This window comes from Eulemur rufifrons, chromosome 7 (genome assembly GCF_041146395.1).
Source record: "Eulemur rufifrons isolate Redbay chromosome 7, OSU_ERuf_1, whole genome shotgun sequence".
Lineage (NCBI taxonomy): Eukaryota > Metazoa > Chordata > Mammalia > Primates > Lemuridae > Eulemur > Eulemur rufifrons.
In genome coordinates, this window is record NC_090989.1 from 121,710,805 (window position 1) to 121,728,928 (window position 18,124).

The 18,124-nt window shown below is 47.2% G+C and overlaps 1 protein-coding gene across 1 annotated transcript in view; it reads left to right on the top strand.

Annotated features, from left to right (window-relative positions):
* Nucleotides 1-1,374: 1,374 nt before the first annotated feature.
* Nucleotides 1,375-18,124, top strand: part of SLCO2A1 (solute carrier organic anion transporter family member 2A1) — a 77,636-nt gene continuing 60,886 nt past the window's right edge. Inside the window, exon 1 of the mRNA XM_069473226.1 lies at nt 1,375-1,513. Coding sequence (XP_069329327.1) covers nt 1,418-1,513 — 96 coding nt within the window. The 5' untranslated portion in view covers nt 1,375-1,417. The remainder of the gene's footprint in view (nt 1,514-18,124) is intronic.

Genomic DNA, 18,124 nt, shown 5'->3' on the forward strand with positions numbered 1-18,124 from the left:
GAATGCTGCTATGTCCAGGGTCCTTGGGCCACAGGTGGATAGAAGAAGCCCCTGGACATGGGCCAGGCCAGACCAAGTCCAGAAAGGCATCAGGCCCTGGGTGGAAATAAGAAGACTATGTGGCCCATCCATCCTGTGACCCCTGTCTTAGCCAAAGCTTCCTGGGCAATGAGGGCATCTTTTCCTGGGAGTGGGGTGGGCTGGCAGGGGTTGACTCTGCAGGGGGCTACAGGAAGTAGGGAGCTGGAAAAATGCCTCCAGTACTGGATTCCTTACTGCAGCTGCTTTTGGCAGAACCTTTTTATCCTTCCCTTCAAAAAACCTCACCTTCTTTCTCTTCTCTGCACTGGGAATCCTAGAAGTAAAATATCTTGGGGGAAAAAGTAAACCCGCTGTTCATTCCAGCCCTGAGAAGGAGGTCAGTGGGCTGCATCCCGTTTGTCCACGGCCCCCCCTCTCCCCCGCAGCACTCCTGGCCAGACCCAGCTGACACTTGACAGCGCCTGCAGTTTACCTTGGCTCGGGTCCAGAGAGTTCGGGCCCAGCCTGGGGCGGCCCCCACCTCTCCACCTTGTTACCCTCCCCCTCTCCAGCGCAAAGAGCAGTTTAAATATAAATCAGTCCTCAGCACAAACAGAGCCTCAGCGAGTCTCAGAGCCATCACCGGAACTGAGGGCCCAGGTTTGCGCGGCGAGTGCAAACAAGCAGAGACTGGCTCTGTAAATCTCCCGAGTGCGTCGGGAGGGGTGCCGGGCTCACCTCCCCTGCAGAAACCCCCAGCTCCTTTCCATCCCCTGGGTCCCGTCGGCCCCTCCAGCGCCCCCTCGGACCCCCGTCACCTCCCCCTATCCCAGCCCTCCTGCCCTCAAGCCCTGCCGGCTCCTTCCCCGGTCCCCTCTAATCACTCACCCACCGGCCCCCGTTGCGCCCACCCTCGCTTCGTCAGCCCCCAGGTTCCCCCAACCCCTGCAGCCTCCTGCCCCCTCCAGCCATCACCTGCCCTCCCCGGGGCCGACACCTCCCTCCTTCCTCCTCCGCCTCCCGGCAGGAGGGACCTTCTCGCGGGGCGGTCAAGCCTTGCGGGTCCCCACGGCGTCACACCTGTCTGAGGGGGTGGCAGCGGCGGCGGGGGGCGGGGGTTCGCAGCGCGTTTGACACTGGAGGAAAAGAGGGAGGAGGGAGAGCGCGTTTCATCATCGGCGACGGCTGCGGCCACTTATAAAACTTCTGGGCGCGCACTCTCTCACTCAGTCTCTGCGCCGCGCGCCTCCTCCGGCCACCGCCGCCGCGCTTGCCGCCCGCCCGGCCGGCCGCATCAGCCCGAGGCGCCCGGGACCCTGCTCGCCGGCCCCCAGCCCGGGGCCCCGCCGCCGCCGCCGCGCCCGCGCCGCTCTGCCGCCGGCCCCCGCCCGCCACCATGGGGCTCCTGCCCAAGCCCGGCGCGCCCCAGGGCAGCAACGCCTCTTCGGGCCGAGCCAGCAGCTGTCCCCGCTCCGTCTTCGGCAACATTAAGGTGAGCAGAGTCCGCGAGGCCGTCTGGGCCCGAGCCGCGCCGAGCGCACCTTCGGCGGGGCGCCTGCGTCTGTCCGCCCAAGCCGGGAGGCGCCGGGCGCGCCGGGCTCCCTCCGGTGCCGCGCTCCGGGTCCCGTCCCCGAGTCCCCGCACGGCTGGCGAGGGGGCGCCTGGACGGCGGGCGCGTGCGGGGCGTGTGTGTGCGCGCGCGCTCACATGCTCTCGTCCGGGTAAGAAACAGGACCATGGTAGTACTGCTTATTGGGGCAACTCAAGGCAGAGAGTTTTGGCATACTAGGTGAGGGAATGGTCCCATTCTTTGATTGAAAAAGAGCATCAGGATGAGCACCTTTTCGGTCTCCTGCGGGCAGTTACTTCATTAATGGGATTGGCTTGGAGGTGCCGGGCTCTGGCGCCTCGGGGGGACAGGCTGTGGTCCCTCAGACATGGAGGAAGTCCTGGGGTGAGTGGCAGAAGGGATGGTCTTCCCCAGGCTGTCTTCTCCCGCCAGCACGGGGGACTGTGCTACCTGGCCGTGCGGCTGCTGGCAGTGCAGAGAACCCCCTTCAGAGGGCAGCTTTCCAAAGTTGACAACCAGCCTGCACGCTCCTGTCAGTTTCGGCTGGAAATGGCCCCAGGAAAGCAGCAGGACCTCGCTGTTCAGGAAAGGCTAAGCAGGTGCCTCTTGCCTGGCAAGTTACAGGGAGTAGGTGAAGAGAATATAGAGTGTTGGCAGTTGCAATGAGAACACCTTCTTCCCCAGGGGTCAAACATTCGTTCAGTCCCTCACAGGTCCAGGAGGACCTGGAATGGTTGAATCCACACTCATGTTCTTCTGCCCATTCTGGCCAGACAGAAGGAACTATGGAAGATACCTCCTGAGAGGGCAAAGCTACTGTGGCAAGGATGTGGGAGGCTGCAGAGACAGCATCAGGGCCCTTCAGGACAGGGTGGGGATTATGGTGCAGAGAGCTGCTCTCCCACAATCATACAATCTAATGGGACTGGGTGAAGCCTCCAGTGGTGCAATTAAAAGGTAGCCAGATCACACAAAGGGAGGATGGGGGTCTCTGTGGACTGATAATATGTGCCCAACAGAAAGGGATCTAGAGGTCAGAGTGGATCTCATCTACGTACTTACTCAGATTGTTACCAGTGGAGATGGGATCTCCACTACTGCTTCTGCTCTCTCTCCACACCATAATAAATAAGGCTGAATCGATTTCGCAGTTGGATATGAATAAGAAACAGAAATTTTGGAATAGTTTAAAATAATCCTCAAATCTCCTCCATCTTTGGCCAGACCTGGATGGGAACACTGCGTGCAGTTTTGGTTCCACCATTTAAAAGTGTTTTGGAGATGTTTCAGCAGAGAATTGCGGAAATTTTGATATTTTTAATTAGGAATTGGGAGGCAAAGGAGGGGGGGCAAGGGTTGGGTGGTCTAAGGAAAGGGGCCTCAGCAGGAGCTAGGGTGGGGGCAATCTCCCTCCATTTTCACCAAGAACGGCAGGAGGGTCAGTTGTCCCAGACCAGATTCCTGACAATGAGAGTAATGCCAAATGATATTGATCTATTTAGACCTTCCCTGAGTCTCTAAAATAAATGTGTATGGCTGCAGTTTCTTTGAAAATCCATAAAAATGAGATAATTTCTCATATGCCTGTGATTTAACCACACGTGCCTGAAGCCTGGGCTCAGGCCAGTTGGCCTCCTAAACGAGTTAAGTACTCATAGCAGTTAAGAATCTTTCTTAAGTCTAAAAATCAGATTCTCTTAATCATTGCCTCATTTGATTCACAGTAATTCTAAGATTGGAGTTTGGAGATACCGCTACTTAGCTTCACTTATCAGCCTGAAACCAGGTGCAAGGTTGGATGTCTTAAGCAAATCTGGAATCTGAAATTCCATTAGTTAAACTCACTTAAGCCTTTCCCTCCTGGGGCAGTAACTGGGGACTTTGCTATTTGAAGGGAGATTTCATCCTGCCAATGAGAGGGTGGGGGACTGCCTGCCCTTACCCAGGAGGGGATGGGCTGCACATGTCTTGGGACATTTGTGACATGAGTGGGAACAGGGGACACCCAACCTGAGGATCTGCCATTTTTCTAGGTTCCTTGTTGTTGGGACAGACTAACCAATTGGCTTTGTGGACATTTCCTGCAAAAACCCACATAGCATGTGGTTTAGGGGAAGGAGGTAAGGCTAGAGGACTCAGATCCGTGTCCCATCCTAGTCACTTAATAACTGACACAGGGAAGCATTTCTTGCCTTTCCTGGGTCTCAGGGTCCTTAACCAAAAAAGTAGGTAACATTACCAAGTCCCACGTCATGGGGCTCCGTATGGATTATGAGGAATGAGGTGTAGGAAAAGGGTGCTGTCAACCTTTCTGTGCTCTCGGGGACTGATACCAATTTGAAATCAGTTCTTTCTTCAACAAACAGGACTACACATTCAAACATCATTTAGGAACTGTTGTTCTACCAATTCCACGAGGCATAGTTATTAGTTAAGAAAAACTACAGTAATAAAAATGTCCAAAATAATGGGAATAGTCACTAACAGTAATTGAGCTGTAAGAATGTACCAGGAACTATGGAAATATTTTATCTATATTTAATCCTCATCACAACTCTCTGTCAAATGTATACTATTATTGTCCCCATTAATGAGGAGGAAAACAAGGCTTCATGAGGCTGGCCCCTTGTGTGTGGACACACAACCAGAAAGGTGGAGTGTAGAGGAACCAGGCATGGGAGACCCTAACCACTGTGCAACCTGGCCCTCACCATCAGCACCATCAGCACTCTGCTGAGCTCTGCTTTAGCAGGTGGGGGTACCAGCGCATGTTCTCGTGCTTGCTCCCAGTGGTCAGTGCTTCCTCTGGGCACTGGTGACACGCACATCCCAGCCGTGACCAAGGGGACCTGGGGTGGCTGCAGGATGGGTGCTCCCCATGCTAACAGGCTCATAACCTTTCTCTCTTCATGACTCTCACCTACAGAGTCTAGCCGCTCTGGGGGTGAAGTTTTTCTCCCTTCTCCCGCAGGAGTAAATACAAGCGTATTTAGTCAGGACACAGTCTCTGTTGCCTCTGGCTGACAGGGTTAGTAAGAAGCAGAGACCAGCCCAACAATCAGAATGCTAAATTAAAAACAGGTTCCTTTAGTGATTGTGGGGGCGGGAATTATTGACAGGAGGGAGCCTTTGAGCAACTTATCCTGGAAGCCTCAAAGAGATTTGTTTCTCCTTAAAATGGAACTTTCGTTTGGGGCCAAGCTGAGGTTATCTTACAGAAGAAGTGGTCGATTGGTAACTGCTGCCCAGATTTCAGGAAGTTACACACGCAAGGCCCCAGCACAGTGAGGTAATGTATACCCCGTCAGTGGGAGCATCCCCGTGGGACGGGGGTGGGGAAGAACCCTGGGAAGGAAGGAAGGGCCTCACAGCTCAGCTGGAGTGGCCCTGGTGACTCTGCCCGAGGAGGACCAAAAATGAGGGAGAAGTTCTTTGTCGTGGCCCGTGCCCGTAACTTCCTGAGGCTTCTCACCCCCAACTGGGGGGAGGCATCTCGGGCTTAATTTCTCAGTTTCCAGAGCAAAGTGCTACATCCCAGCAACCTGATTCATGCTGAGGAAAACATGCTCAGTAGAATCCGCTGGGCCAAAGAATGCCTTCACCGACCCAGTGAATGAAGATATGCCCACTCCTCCCCGGGGGTGGTGTTCCCCCACCATTTGTGATAGCATCATTCTGTTCTTGGGTGTCTGCCTCCTGAGAGGCCCCTCTTGCCTGCTTGTAGGAAGTAGTGGGGTGGGGTCGGGTGGGTCGCTTAGACCTTCTCCTGGATGATGTGCAAAGCCCCTCTTAGCTTTCATTTTCTCTCCTGGTGATGCCGACATAGCAAATGGAAGAATGGCTTCTGTTTTACAATATAGATAGCTCATTTCATCTCTTTCTTTTTGTGGCATTGACTACCTTTTTGTTCTGTTCTGGAAGACCCAGAAGTGGAGTCGGGATGTTGGGATGGGAGGCTGGCTTCCTCTCACCTTCTTTTGTTTGCTTGTGTGATGGGTCAGGGTGTATGCAGAGGAATATAAGTGGTCCCCTGGCCTCGCCCCCTCCTCATTCTCCCTCTTCACACCCCCTGCTTAGTCTTTTTAATCCCATCCCATGGCTTTAACCACCCGCAGCACTTCCTTCAACCTGCCAGTGGAGGCGCTGGCCTGCGGAGAACCCGTCTGTGTGCCCACTGTGGTGGAACGTAGCACAAGCCCTGTACGGGCCTGGGCTGGTTTGGCCCCTGTTCTGAAGTTGTGAAGTTCACTAACAAGCACTTGGCCATTCCAGTCTCAGTTTCTGTTGAGGAATGACGTGAAGAAATAGCTGTGTGAATTTGCATCCCACAGGATCAACACAGATGGTTGTCACTGGGGTACTTGGGGAGAAAGTCAGCTGAATTCCTAGTACTAGACAAAATGATTTATTTTGAGTCTTTAAAACCTTTTTTTATTTTGAAGCAGTTATAGATTTATCAGAAAACTAGTACTTAGAGGTCCTGTGTAGCCTTCACCCAGTTTCTGCCAGTGGTTCCATCATGCATAACAGCATAAACTCAAAAGTAGGAAATTGACATTGCTATCGAGTGTGTGTATGGTTCTGTGCTATTTTATCACAGGTGCAGCTTTGTGTAGCCACCACCCCACCACTTCCAACTATTCCATCACCACGAAGATTTCTCTTGTGCTAACCCATTTATAGTCACATCCCTCCCTTCCTGACTATCATCCTCTAACCCCTGGCAACCACTAATCTCTTCTCCGTCCCTACTATTTTGTCATTTCAAGAATGTTATACAAATGGAATCATACAATATGTGGCCTTTGAGATTGGCTTTTTTCATTCCATATCGCCCTTGAGATCCATCCAAGTGGTTTTATGTATCAATAGTTTGTTCTTCTTTCTTGCTGAGTAGTGTTCCATGGTATGGATATACTACAATTTGTTTAAATGTTCACTCACTGAAGGACATTTGGGATTTTTTCCCCCCTGTTCTGGACTATTACAAGTAAATCTGCTATGAACAATTATGTACAGGTTTTTGTGTGGACATACATTTTCGTTTCTCTGTATTTATTGTGTTTAACCCAGGAATGTGTTTGCTGGGTCACACGGTATTTGCATGTTGAGTTTTTTAAAGAAACTGCTAAACTGTTTTCCAGAGTGATCAAACCAGTTTACATTTGCATTAGTAATATGTGGGAGACCCAGTTGTTCTGATGCCTTGTCAGTATTTGTATTGTCACTGTTTTTTATTTCAACTATTCTAATAGAACTGTAGTGACATGGTCTGGCTTTGCAGGTCCCTAATGGCCAGTGATAGTGAACATCTTTTCATGTGCTCATTTGCCAGTTGTATCTTCACTTCTTTGAAATGTTTGCTCATATATATTCTTCATTTGCTAATTGAACTTTTTTCTTTTTTTTGCTTTTGGGTTTTTAGAGTTCTTTATATATGTTAGATACAAGTCCTTTGTTGGGTATGTGGTCTGAAAATATTTTTTTCTAGTCTCTAGGTTATTTGTTTTCATCTACTTAACAAGGTGTTTCACAGAGAAAAAGCTTAATTTTGATGAATTCTAATTTATTAACTTTTAATTTTCTGGATCCTGCTTTTGGTGTCATGTCTAAGAATTCTTCATGAAACCTTAGTTCCTGAATGTTTTCTTTCTACATTTCTACATTTCTTTCTACATTTTCTTCTAAAAGTTTTTAATTTTATATTTAAATTTATGTTCCATTTTGAGTTAATTTTTGTATAGGTGTAAGGTTTAGGACAATGTTCCGGTTTTTGTCAATGGCTATACCATTGTTCCTGCACCATTTGTTGAGGAGACTACCCTTCCTCTATTGAATTACCTTTGCACCCTCGTTGTAACTTAGTTGGCCATACTTGTGTGGGTCTATTTTGGGTTTTCTATTCTGTTTCATTGATCTATGTGTATATCTCTCTGCCAGTACCACTGTGTCTTGATTACTGCAGCTATAGAGCAATTTTTTGTTTCAAAATTTTTTCAAAATTTCAAAATATTTCCTTTTTTCAAAATTTATTATTAGTGTTATTTTTATTGATAAATATTTTTTGATTGGCGTGATTGGATATATTTTATGGGACAATGTGATGTTTTCATGTATGTATACAATATAGCATGATTAAACCAAGCTAACTAAGCTACTAACATATCTATCACTTCATTTTTTTTCTTTTTGAGACAGAGTCTTGCTCTGTTGCCCGGGGCTAGAGTGCAGTGATGTTATCACAGCTCAGCTCACTGCAACCTCAAACTCCTGGGCTCAAGCCATCCTCCTGCCTCAGCCTCCTGAGTAGCTGGGACTACAGGCACGTACCACCATTCCCGGCTAATTTTTTCTGTTTTTTGTAGAGATGGGGTCTCACTTTTGCTCAGGCTGGTCTCAAACTCCTGAGCCCAAGCGATCCTCCTGCCTCAGCTTCCCAGAGTTGCTAGGATTACAGGTATGAGCCACCGAAGCTGGCCTTACCTATCATTTTTTAAGGTGAGACGTTTGAAATTTACTCACTCAGTTATTTGAAATATATAATACATGTTATGACTATAGTCATCCTGCTGTGCAACAGATCTCAAAACCTCTTCCTCCTGTTCATCTGAAACTTCGTACCCTTTTATTAACAACTCCTCATTCCCTCCCTCCCCACACCTCCAGCCTCTGTTAACCATCTTTCTACTTCTATAAGTTCAACTTTATTAGATTCCATATGTAAGTGAGATCATGAGGTATTTGTCTTTCTGTGCCTGGCTTATTTCACTTAGCATAATGTCCTCTAGATCCATCCATGCACACAACAGGATTTCCCTCTTTTTAAAGGCTGAATAATATTCCATTGTGTATGTCTACCACATTTTCCTTATTCATTCATCCGTTGATGGACACTTAGGTTGTTTCCATGTGTTGGCTATTGTGAATAATGTAGAGCAAGTCTTGAAGTCAGATAAATGCTTGGCTTTATCCCACAATGGTATGTGTTTATCTTATGGATACCAAATTTTATAACCCATCCAGTTTCACTTCTACTACTTTGGCTTTTAGGAATATTTAAGGACAGAGCAAAAGCTTGCTTTTGGTAACTGGGTGGGATCTTCTGTATTTATGTGCTCCAGCTTTTCTTCTGGCCTTAGCTGATTGGTATGTCTTTTCCCTTGAACTTGGTTTTTTAAATCATTTGTTCCTAAATATTTTCTAATCTTAACGGCAGCCCTGCCAGAGAGCTATCCGCACCTCCATGTCACAGTCAAGGAAACCTAGGCTCATCCAAGGCCACATATCCAGTAACCAGCAAAGCAGGCATTCCTACCCTGGTCGTCTCACTCCCTACCCCCCTTCTTTCCATGACCAGAGAACACCTTTCAGTTCTGGACTCTCTCATCCGTGAATATTTGGGCCTGAGCTCAGTGATCTCTCGGGTCTTCCAGATTCTCAGATTCTTATCTCCCAATGTTAAGTTGCTGATTGAGATGAGACTAGGAGCAAGGCCAGTGGGTCTGAAATTCACTAGGAGACCTGACATGAAACCTGGCAAAGGCAGCCAGGTTGTCTTGATCAATCCGCAGCTCTCTCAGTCTAGAGGACCTGATTCCCCGGGTGGGTCTTACTGTTTGGGATGGATTAAATTTGCCCGGGGGTGGAGAATGAAACCAAGGCGGGAAGTCTGACTGCACTGAGGGGTTGAGGGGTGAGATGATCCTCCCCAGCGAGCAGCCCTCTTCCTGAGTCTTTCCTGCCTCTTTGCCCTGCTGGATGAAAACCTAGAGACACATGGGAAACACTGCAGGCTCTGGCACAGCCTGAGGGCACAGCCAGGAGCGATGACCCCTGGACTTGTGACCTTTGGGACACTCAGCCTGGTCAGCACTTGGCAATGCTGTCCTCCAACCAGGGCTGCCTCCCTGCCTTCAGAACCTTCTAGAGATTGATTGTGCACCTGAGTCCTGTAGGAACCTCAGAGACCTAATGACAAGTTTCATTTTGTTTACCCGAACGTCAGTAATTCTTTTTTTTTTTTTTTTTTTACAAACCTTCATTAGACCCTGTGTATTGCTGTAAATTTGACTAAACAGTTGTTTGTCAGATTTTCAGTAATTCTTATTTATGTTCTGAAGACTGCTCCATCCAACACTGATGGGAGATGCTGGCCTAGAACACAGAGGGCCTCAGTTAAAACATAGGTATCATCAGAGAGGGCTGCACTGAGCTAGTGTTTGTCAAACTGCCCCACCAAGAGGCTTTGAATTCTAGCGGGTATACAGAAGTCTCTACACAGGGGTAGGACAAGGAAGAGAGGGGAGGTGTCTGGGATGTGGCCTGACTAACCCAGAGTATTACATCTCTTTGATATATTCTATCTTAAAATCAAGTGAATTTTATATCATCCTCCACAATCTATGTGTTTCCAAATAATGTTATATTCCTCCCCTGCCCCAATCTTGGAGTAACGTTGATGCTCCAGGAAACTGTGTGTGTCTAGCTCATGTCTGCCTGGGTGTGGACTTCCAGGCAGCGTGAATTGAGTTTGGGAAACACAACACAGGCAAACCTCAAGTTGGAACTAGTTTATCTGGTTAGTTCACCCAGCCAGCTTGCTGGGTGCAGAGGGAATGGTACCTGGACAGTTTAAGTGGGACAGGTGTGTGGGGTGTGGATGTGAGAACATTCTCGGGCTGAGCCCTGTGGGACACTGCAGGAGACAGCCAGCTGGGGGACGTCGTGTGGCCACTGGGCCTGGGGCGCAGAGCAGTGGCGGAAGGCAGGGGTGGGGAGAGCAGGCCTCCAGAGCCACACTCCTCCTGCCCACTTGGCTGCCAAGGAGATGGCAGGATGTGATTAAACTGATCACTTTCTCGGGCTGTTGTACAAGTCATTCCTTGCTTGTGCCTCAGGCTCTTTTGAAAACTTCCCGCTTTCCCTGTGATTCACGGTGCATTTGGGGGAAGCGGCTGGGAGCTGAGCGCTGGTGTCGGAGCTGGGGCCTCGCACATTCCACGAGCATTTATCGGGTATCTCCCTTGCCACCCTTTGCTGGGTGCTGCTGTTTACACCTGTCTCCCTCAGAGGCTCCCAAGTTTCCAAGAAACAATTGCCTAAGTTCCCTGCCTTCTGGAGTGACCAGCTGTCTCCATTTGCCCAGGACAGGGGGGGTTCCTAGGACACAGGACTTTCAGTTTTGAAACTGGAAAAGTTGTAGAAAAATTGGAATGAATTGGTCACCCTCCTACCTCCCTCGCTATGACATTTTACAAGAACAAACTTCCACCCTCTGACTGCGGGGCAGGGACAGCACCGAGGAGGGTCAGGGATAGTGTCCTGGAATGGAAGTGAACCTCAGGGACCCATGGGGGAAGAATGGGGGCTTCCTGAGAGCAGGAGCATGCGAGCCAGGATGCTGCGGCTGGGCCCTTGCACAGCAGTAGGGCTCGTTTTTCCCTCGTTTCTACACGGAAGTCCTCGCGCCCAGTTTCCTGCCTTCATGATACTTACAGTGTATCATTGTACAAAATCTATACAGTGACAAAACTGAGCTGTAGAAAAATGGAGCTTCCTGGTTTATGGAATCATTGAATTTCAGATGAGAAGGTGCTGAGAAAGCTCATCTGCTCAATAATGCAGGAATGCTCTTGGTGTCCCTGCCCCTGCCTGTGCGGCTCCAGCGGTGGGGGAGCTCATGCACCACAAGGCAGACCCAGCAAATGTGGGCACCACAGGCTCTTAGCAAGTTCCTGCTATGCAGAGCTGAAAGCCCTGCTGCCCTTTCATGTATATCTCCCCTAATGGGACCCCTCCCTCCTGGTCACTCGCCTCACAGTTTCTAGCAATGCTGTCTCCCCTCTCCCAGAAACCCCTGTCACTGGGGACTGCTCAGCGGGGTTGAAAGAGAAAGCCAGATGGTCAGGCCACTCTTCCCTGAAAACCAAACTGGGCTCTGAGGGTGGGCATTGCTGGGGGCACGTGTGGCCCCCCACTCCTGTCATCCCAGATCCCAAAGGTTTCCTTGTTGCTCTGGTCACTGCAAGCAGCCTGGTCACCACTCATGTGGATGCCTCTGGCTTTGTGGCAGCTGCTGGAAAGTCTGGGATGCCCTCACAGGCCCCAACCTGCGCCCACCCCATCTCCCACAGTCTTCCTTCCCACCCCTCCTCCCTCTGTGCTCACAGCCCAGCTCTCAGTGCGCCTGGAGCTTGGGAGCTTTCACAGAGCGTCCTGGACAGGGTGCGAGCCCACCCTGCGACCCCCAACTGGATGACATGTCTCTGGAGGAAGGAGAGAGGGGCTTAGTGGGGACCATGTTCCCTGGCTTTGTTGCCAGAGGGCCCAACAGAGAACTCCCCCCCCCAGAGGACACCGGGCCCAGCGCTGGCGGGAACATGCCTTGTGGGTCCCAGCCTGTGCTCCAGGGCTGCACCTCACATACCCCACCCAGCCCAAACCGGCAGGGCCTTGTCTGCCGGGCCCACTCCGCCTCTGGACCTTGTCTCTGACTTGGAACGTGAGCCCACAGGGCTCTGTGGCTGTCCACTGCATTTTCAAGTTGTCCTTGCTGTCAGGAGGCTGTGCTCTCGCACAGCAGAAGTCCTCCCCATGGCAGCTCAGGCCTCCTCCTTTAGTCGTCAGTGTCCTGAAAAGTATGGGCCCACTGAATCGATGTGAAAACGTGTAAAATTTATTATACAAAAACTAGAGACAGGTGTTAGTCAAGCCTGTTTTAGTTGCCTTAAAATCACAAATATTCGGGGCCCCCTCCCTCGGCACCAACACATTTTTAGTAGCAATTATGATTTCCTGAGATACCATCACAAAGAGAAGCACATTTCATTAGGGCACATATGTACAGTAAAACACAGGGGGTGTATGGATATGTAGTTGTGAATGAAAATATATTTTAGGCGCCCTGCTTGGGAGGACCCATTATGTGCCAAATTTAGTGAGATAATGTGGACAAGTTTCCTTTCAGAAACACTATCTGCCCAACCCTCCCACTGTGCTGTGAGGTACGTATTGTCCACATTTCATAGGGAAATTGGGAGGCAGCCCGTGGGAACTGCCACGTTACACAACAACAGAGCTGGAATTGGGGCTTTCTGGCAGATTCCGTCTTAATATTTTTTTCCTCCATAGCTGTTCCTGCACTGTACCATAAACCACAGACTGTTGGGCCAGAGCTGTGCTACCTCATTGCTTTATAGCGATAGACACAACAGAGCTGCCTATTTCTATTTATTGCTGTATTTTCCCAAGACAAATTTGGCAATGGCGGTCCTGAAAGTCTTCATTCCTCGGTTTCCTTTCTTGCTTCACATTTTCTCACAGTGTGAGCCTAGACTCACACTCCAGCTGTACAGCACATGCGCGTTTAGACCCGGCCTGGGTGCTGGGCAATTGGGTGGCCTAGCAACACTCATTTCTAAATGAAAGAATAAGTGGAAACCCAGTTGGCTGCACGACCTTTTGTCATTTAACTCATCTGCTCAGAAACTTACAATGAGGATGTGACTTGTATATCTGGCAATCAGAAAGACAATAAATAAATCACGGGACAGCCATCTGTAGAATATTTACAAATCATTTTTAAAAGCTTTACGGAGAATAGTTTAAACTTTGGGGAAGAGTTTCTTCTCTAATGTGACGTAAAGGAGGCAGGATGGGTAACCATATGTGGAGATGACGTGAAGTTTTAAAAGCCACAACATGCAGAGGGAGAGACTGGAAGGCGGTATCCCTAGCTAGCGATAGTTCTCTCTGTGTGGAAGCCTATACATGGTTCTGTTTTCTTCTTTGTGAATTTTGATATTTTCCATTTTTCTATAATAACATGTCCTATATTTATACTTAGAGAAAACTACCGATTAAAAAGCCGCAAGTCTGTAGTGTCATCACACTCCTTTGCCCGGTGCAGCAAGACATCTCACCGTGGTGCATGGAATGCATTGTAAGGCAGAAGTGGGTGCTCCAGGTCGCTGAAGACGGACCAAGAATGTGGCTGGGATTGCAGCCAGGAGGATGGGGTTGTCTAGAAGGACCGTTTCTGTAGTGCTGTCACTGCTCCCCATGCATTTTTACATCCATTATTGCACTTGAGTCTTACTGCTTTCCAGAAATGGAAGCAAAATCAGATAACAATACTTGACGTCTTTCCTTTTCTGGGGTGATTGACAGTTCTGTCCAGGAGGCCCTCTCTGTTCTTCTGGTCCCCACTCCCAGGGGCTGGCTCAGAGCTTAGGAATCTAGCCCTAAGCTGGAGGTTTGGCCAAACATCTTAGAGAAAGAAGCGTATCTGATCGGCTCCTCACCAGATAGGAAGAGTGGGCCCGAGGGTGAAGTGATGAGGACAGAGGCTGGGATGGGATCTGCTAGGTGCTGGCTGGGGGTCTGGTCCCGAGCCTGGGGTTTTATGCCTGGAAGGATGTGGGCAGCATCCTTGGGTGGGCTGTCACCCAGTCATTCGATGAGCCTTGACTGACCACCCACCCTTTGCAAGGCAGCACTCTGCTAGTATTGTAAACCACAAGGGTTTCTGAACTCTGAGGCCAAGAGTGGTATTGGCATGGCTGCCTGAGACTCATTTATTCATTCATTTATTCTTATTGATCGTCTACCGTCAGCCACTGGAGATCCAGAGATGAACAAAGCAGAGTTTGCTGTGCCCTCATGAGTGAGATCCACAGTGAACAGATACACAAATAAATGCAAAGTTACAAAACACGTCACATAAGAGGGAAAAGAACTGGGTTTTATGAGAAAGAACATGGTAGAGACAATTGGATTCTGCTTTATACATCTGATGTCATGGACTCTGAATTTTAACAAGTCAGCTTCATGGTTCTCACATAGAACTTCTGTGTGAAGCACTCAACTGTGAATCAGACAAGGTCCCTGTCTTCCACGGGCTGTAGTTAGATGGGATAAGATGGACCATAAAGAGCTATAGTGAATTATGGTTTCCATCAGCATGGCAGGTTCACATAATGGGGAACCCCTCCTGCAACAAATACCTAGAGATGCTGCATTAAATAGAATAACACCAGAGAGTTAAATGCATCACTGAGCTTGCAAGAAGGAAATGAAGAATGAATTGAACACCAGAACAACAAAGGTATCAGTTGACCCTGCGAGGAGGAAAAGGGGGAAATGTGCATGGTGTGATTAAACCCGTAAAGAGACCCTAAAGGAGCTCCTAATGGTGATTGGGTTTTAGTAATCACACAAGTACCAAAGATGATTTTGGGAGTTGAAACTCAGACACATTCACAAAGCTGGGGCCCTTGGTGAAAGGGGAACTAATAAAACTCCACCCACCAGCCCAGGGACAGCAAAGGGGTTTGTACATGGCTGGACTTCTGGGTGAAAAAATTCCTCTGAGAAATTACAACCCCAAAGCTGTACCACATAGGATTGAGAAACAGAATTTATATCATCTACATGGTGTGGTAATGCTTACCTTATATACCATATACACAAATTAACTCGAAATGTATCAAAAACCTAAATGTAAGACCTAAAACTATAAAACTCTTGGAAGAAAACATAGAGGAAAAGCTTTATGACATTGAGTTTGGCAAGGATTTCTTGGATATGACACCAAAATTACAGGCAACAAAAGTTAAAATAGATAAATTGTATTACATCTAAATTTAAAACTTCTGTACATCAAATAACACAATCAAAAGAATGAAAAGACAGTCAACAGAATGGAAGAATATTGCAAAAATATTTCCAACTCATATATATGATAAGGGATTAATATCCAGACTATATAAAGAGCTCCTACAACTCAACAACAACAAAACACCTGATTAAAAAATTAGCAAAGGACTTGAACAGATATTTCTCCAAAACGATATACAAGTGTCCAACAAACATGAAAAGATGCTCAACATCACTAATCATTATGGAAATAAAAATCAAAACCACAATGAGGTATCACTTCACACCCATTAGGATGGCTACTACAAAAACAAAACAAAACAAAAACTATGACAATAACAAGTGTTAGCAAGGATGTGGAGAAATTGTAACCCTTGTGCACTGTTGGTGGGAATGTAAAATGGTACAGCCGTTACAGAAAACAGTATGGCAGTTTATCAAAAAATTAAAAGTAGAATTACCATGTGATCCAGCAATTCTATTTCTGAGTACATATCCAAAGGAATTGAAAGCAGGATCTCAGATATTTGTACACCCATGTTTATAGCAGCACATTCACAATAGCCAAAAGGTGGAAGCAACCCAGATATATATCAACATATACCATGGAATACTATTCAGCCTTAAAAAGGGAGGAAATTATGACACATGTGACAATATGGATGAAACTTGAGGACATTAGCTAAGTGAAATAAGCCAGTCACAAAAAGACAAAATACTGTATGATTCCATTTACGTGAGGTACTCAGAGTAGTCAAATTCAGAGACAGAAAATAGAATGGTGGTTGCCAGGGGCTGGGGGAGGGGAGTTTGAGGAGTTATTGTTCAATGGGTTCGAGTTTCAATTTTTCAAGATGTAAAGAGTTTTAGAGATGGATGATGATGATGATTACACAACATATGAATGTACTTAATGCCACTGAACTGTACACTTAAAAATGGTTAAGATGGCCAATTTTGTGTGTATTTTGCCACAATTTAAAAATATATGGGTAATTATTAAGACAAACTACATTGAATGTATAACTTCTAAAGCAGAAGAGAGTAAAAGGGAGAATAAAGAAACCTAATTAAACACTATAAGGTTAGAAAGGAGAGGGGGAATAAAGGAAAAAAATAAAACAACCAAAAATAAACTCCATAGTAAATAAGAGCACAATACAATGAGGCAGATAGAAATCTAGATTTATCAGAAATTACAGTACATGAAAATGGCCTACTCTCACCATTTCAGAGCTACAGAATCTCAGATTGGATAAAACATAGAGATAAAATCTAGATAAATGCTTTTTAAAACCGTCTAAGACAATAGGACATAAGAAGGTTGAAAATCAAGGGACAGAAGATATATCAGAAGAATGCCATCTGAAAAAAGATGATTTATCTACTTTAACAACAGACAAGAATATCTAAAGCAAGAGGCATGGCAGACTGAGTTGTTTGTAATGCCTAAAACTGACCAGGGACTAATATCTGGAATCCACAAGGGAATCCTAATAATCAAGCAGAACTTCTTCAGCCGTGTGTGGAGGACTTGGGCAGGTGCACTGGAGGCCGGCTGGGCTCACTTCACCCTCTCTACTTTTCTGTGAATGTCAGGGTCACTGTCGTCCTTTGTAAACCTCTGTCTTCGTGCTGAGTCGCTGTCAGCAACCAGAGAGCACCTGTTGCCCTTTTTCGGAAAGTCTCCAATTTGACAAAAGCAAACTGATTTTGATTGGTTCATCAGGGTCATGTGCCCCACCCTGAGCCACTCTGGCTGGTGGCATCTCCTTGAGCCATGCGGTTGAATGGGTCCCCTCCCCAAAATGAGGGGAGAGTGGCTCTCAGAAGGAGGGCTGAGCAGACAGACAATGAGACTTCTCATGGGAAGGAAGAGGACAGACTGAAGGAGACACCGCGGAAGAGGTGTGGTCCTGCCGCAGGGAGAGGGCAGTGGGCAAGAGGGAAGGGACCTTTATGAGTCAGGGTTTTTATCAGTCTCCTATTATCACAAACTTGTGACTTAAAACAGCACGTTTACTGTCTAGCCGTTCTAGAGGTCAGAAGTCCTTGATTTCTCTGGAGGCATTAATGGGGAATCTGTCTCCCTGCCCTTTCCAGCTTCTGCTTTCTAGCTTCTAGAGTCACCCACATCCCTTGGCTCAAGGCCCCTCCCTCCGTCCTCAAAGCTAGCAGTTCAGCACCTTGAACTCTCTCCTCTTATCTTTTTGTCTGACTCTTGCCTCCCTCTCATAAGACCCTTGTGAGTACATTGGGACCACCCAGTCTCCTAATTTAACACTTTAACTGCCATGGGAGTTGTATTTAACTCACACTAGTTTTGAGTCCAGGACCTCGTGAAGCATGTGAAGACTCAATTCTCCAAAGCAAATTAAGTAAGAAAGTCGTGAGTCACATACAACTCAATTGGTGTGCAGTGTAAAAATTGATTCTAGCACCATGTGAGTTGCATGTAACTCACACACAGAAAACAATAAAAAATAACAAAATTTTCATTAAATAAGAAAGGATCATTTCATTTTTGAAGTTTTTATTCTATTTTCATAATAAAACACTGTGACCCCAGGGGAAAAAAATTTTTTTCTAGTGCAGCAGTCAATGTGTTAAAATCTATAACTTAATCACATCTGCAAAAACCCTTTTGCCATATAATGCAACTTATTCACAGGTTCTGAGGATTAGGATGTAGGCATTTGGGAGGCCATTATTTTTTGTCTAACACAGGGTTCAACCAAACCAGAAATAGTAAAAGATACACACAGACTCACATGTATGTCTATGTATTAAGAGATTCATTACAAAGAGTCAGCTTACTCAATTTGGGAGGCTAGTTAAGCAAATCGAGAATTCACAGGACAGGCTGTCTGGAAGGGA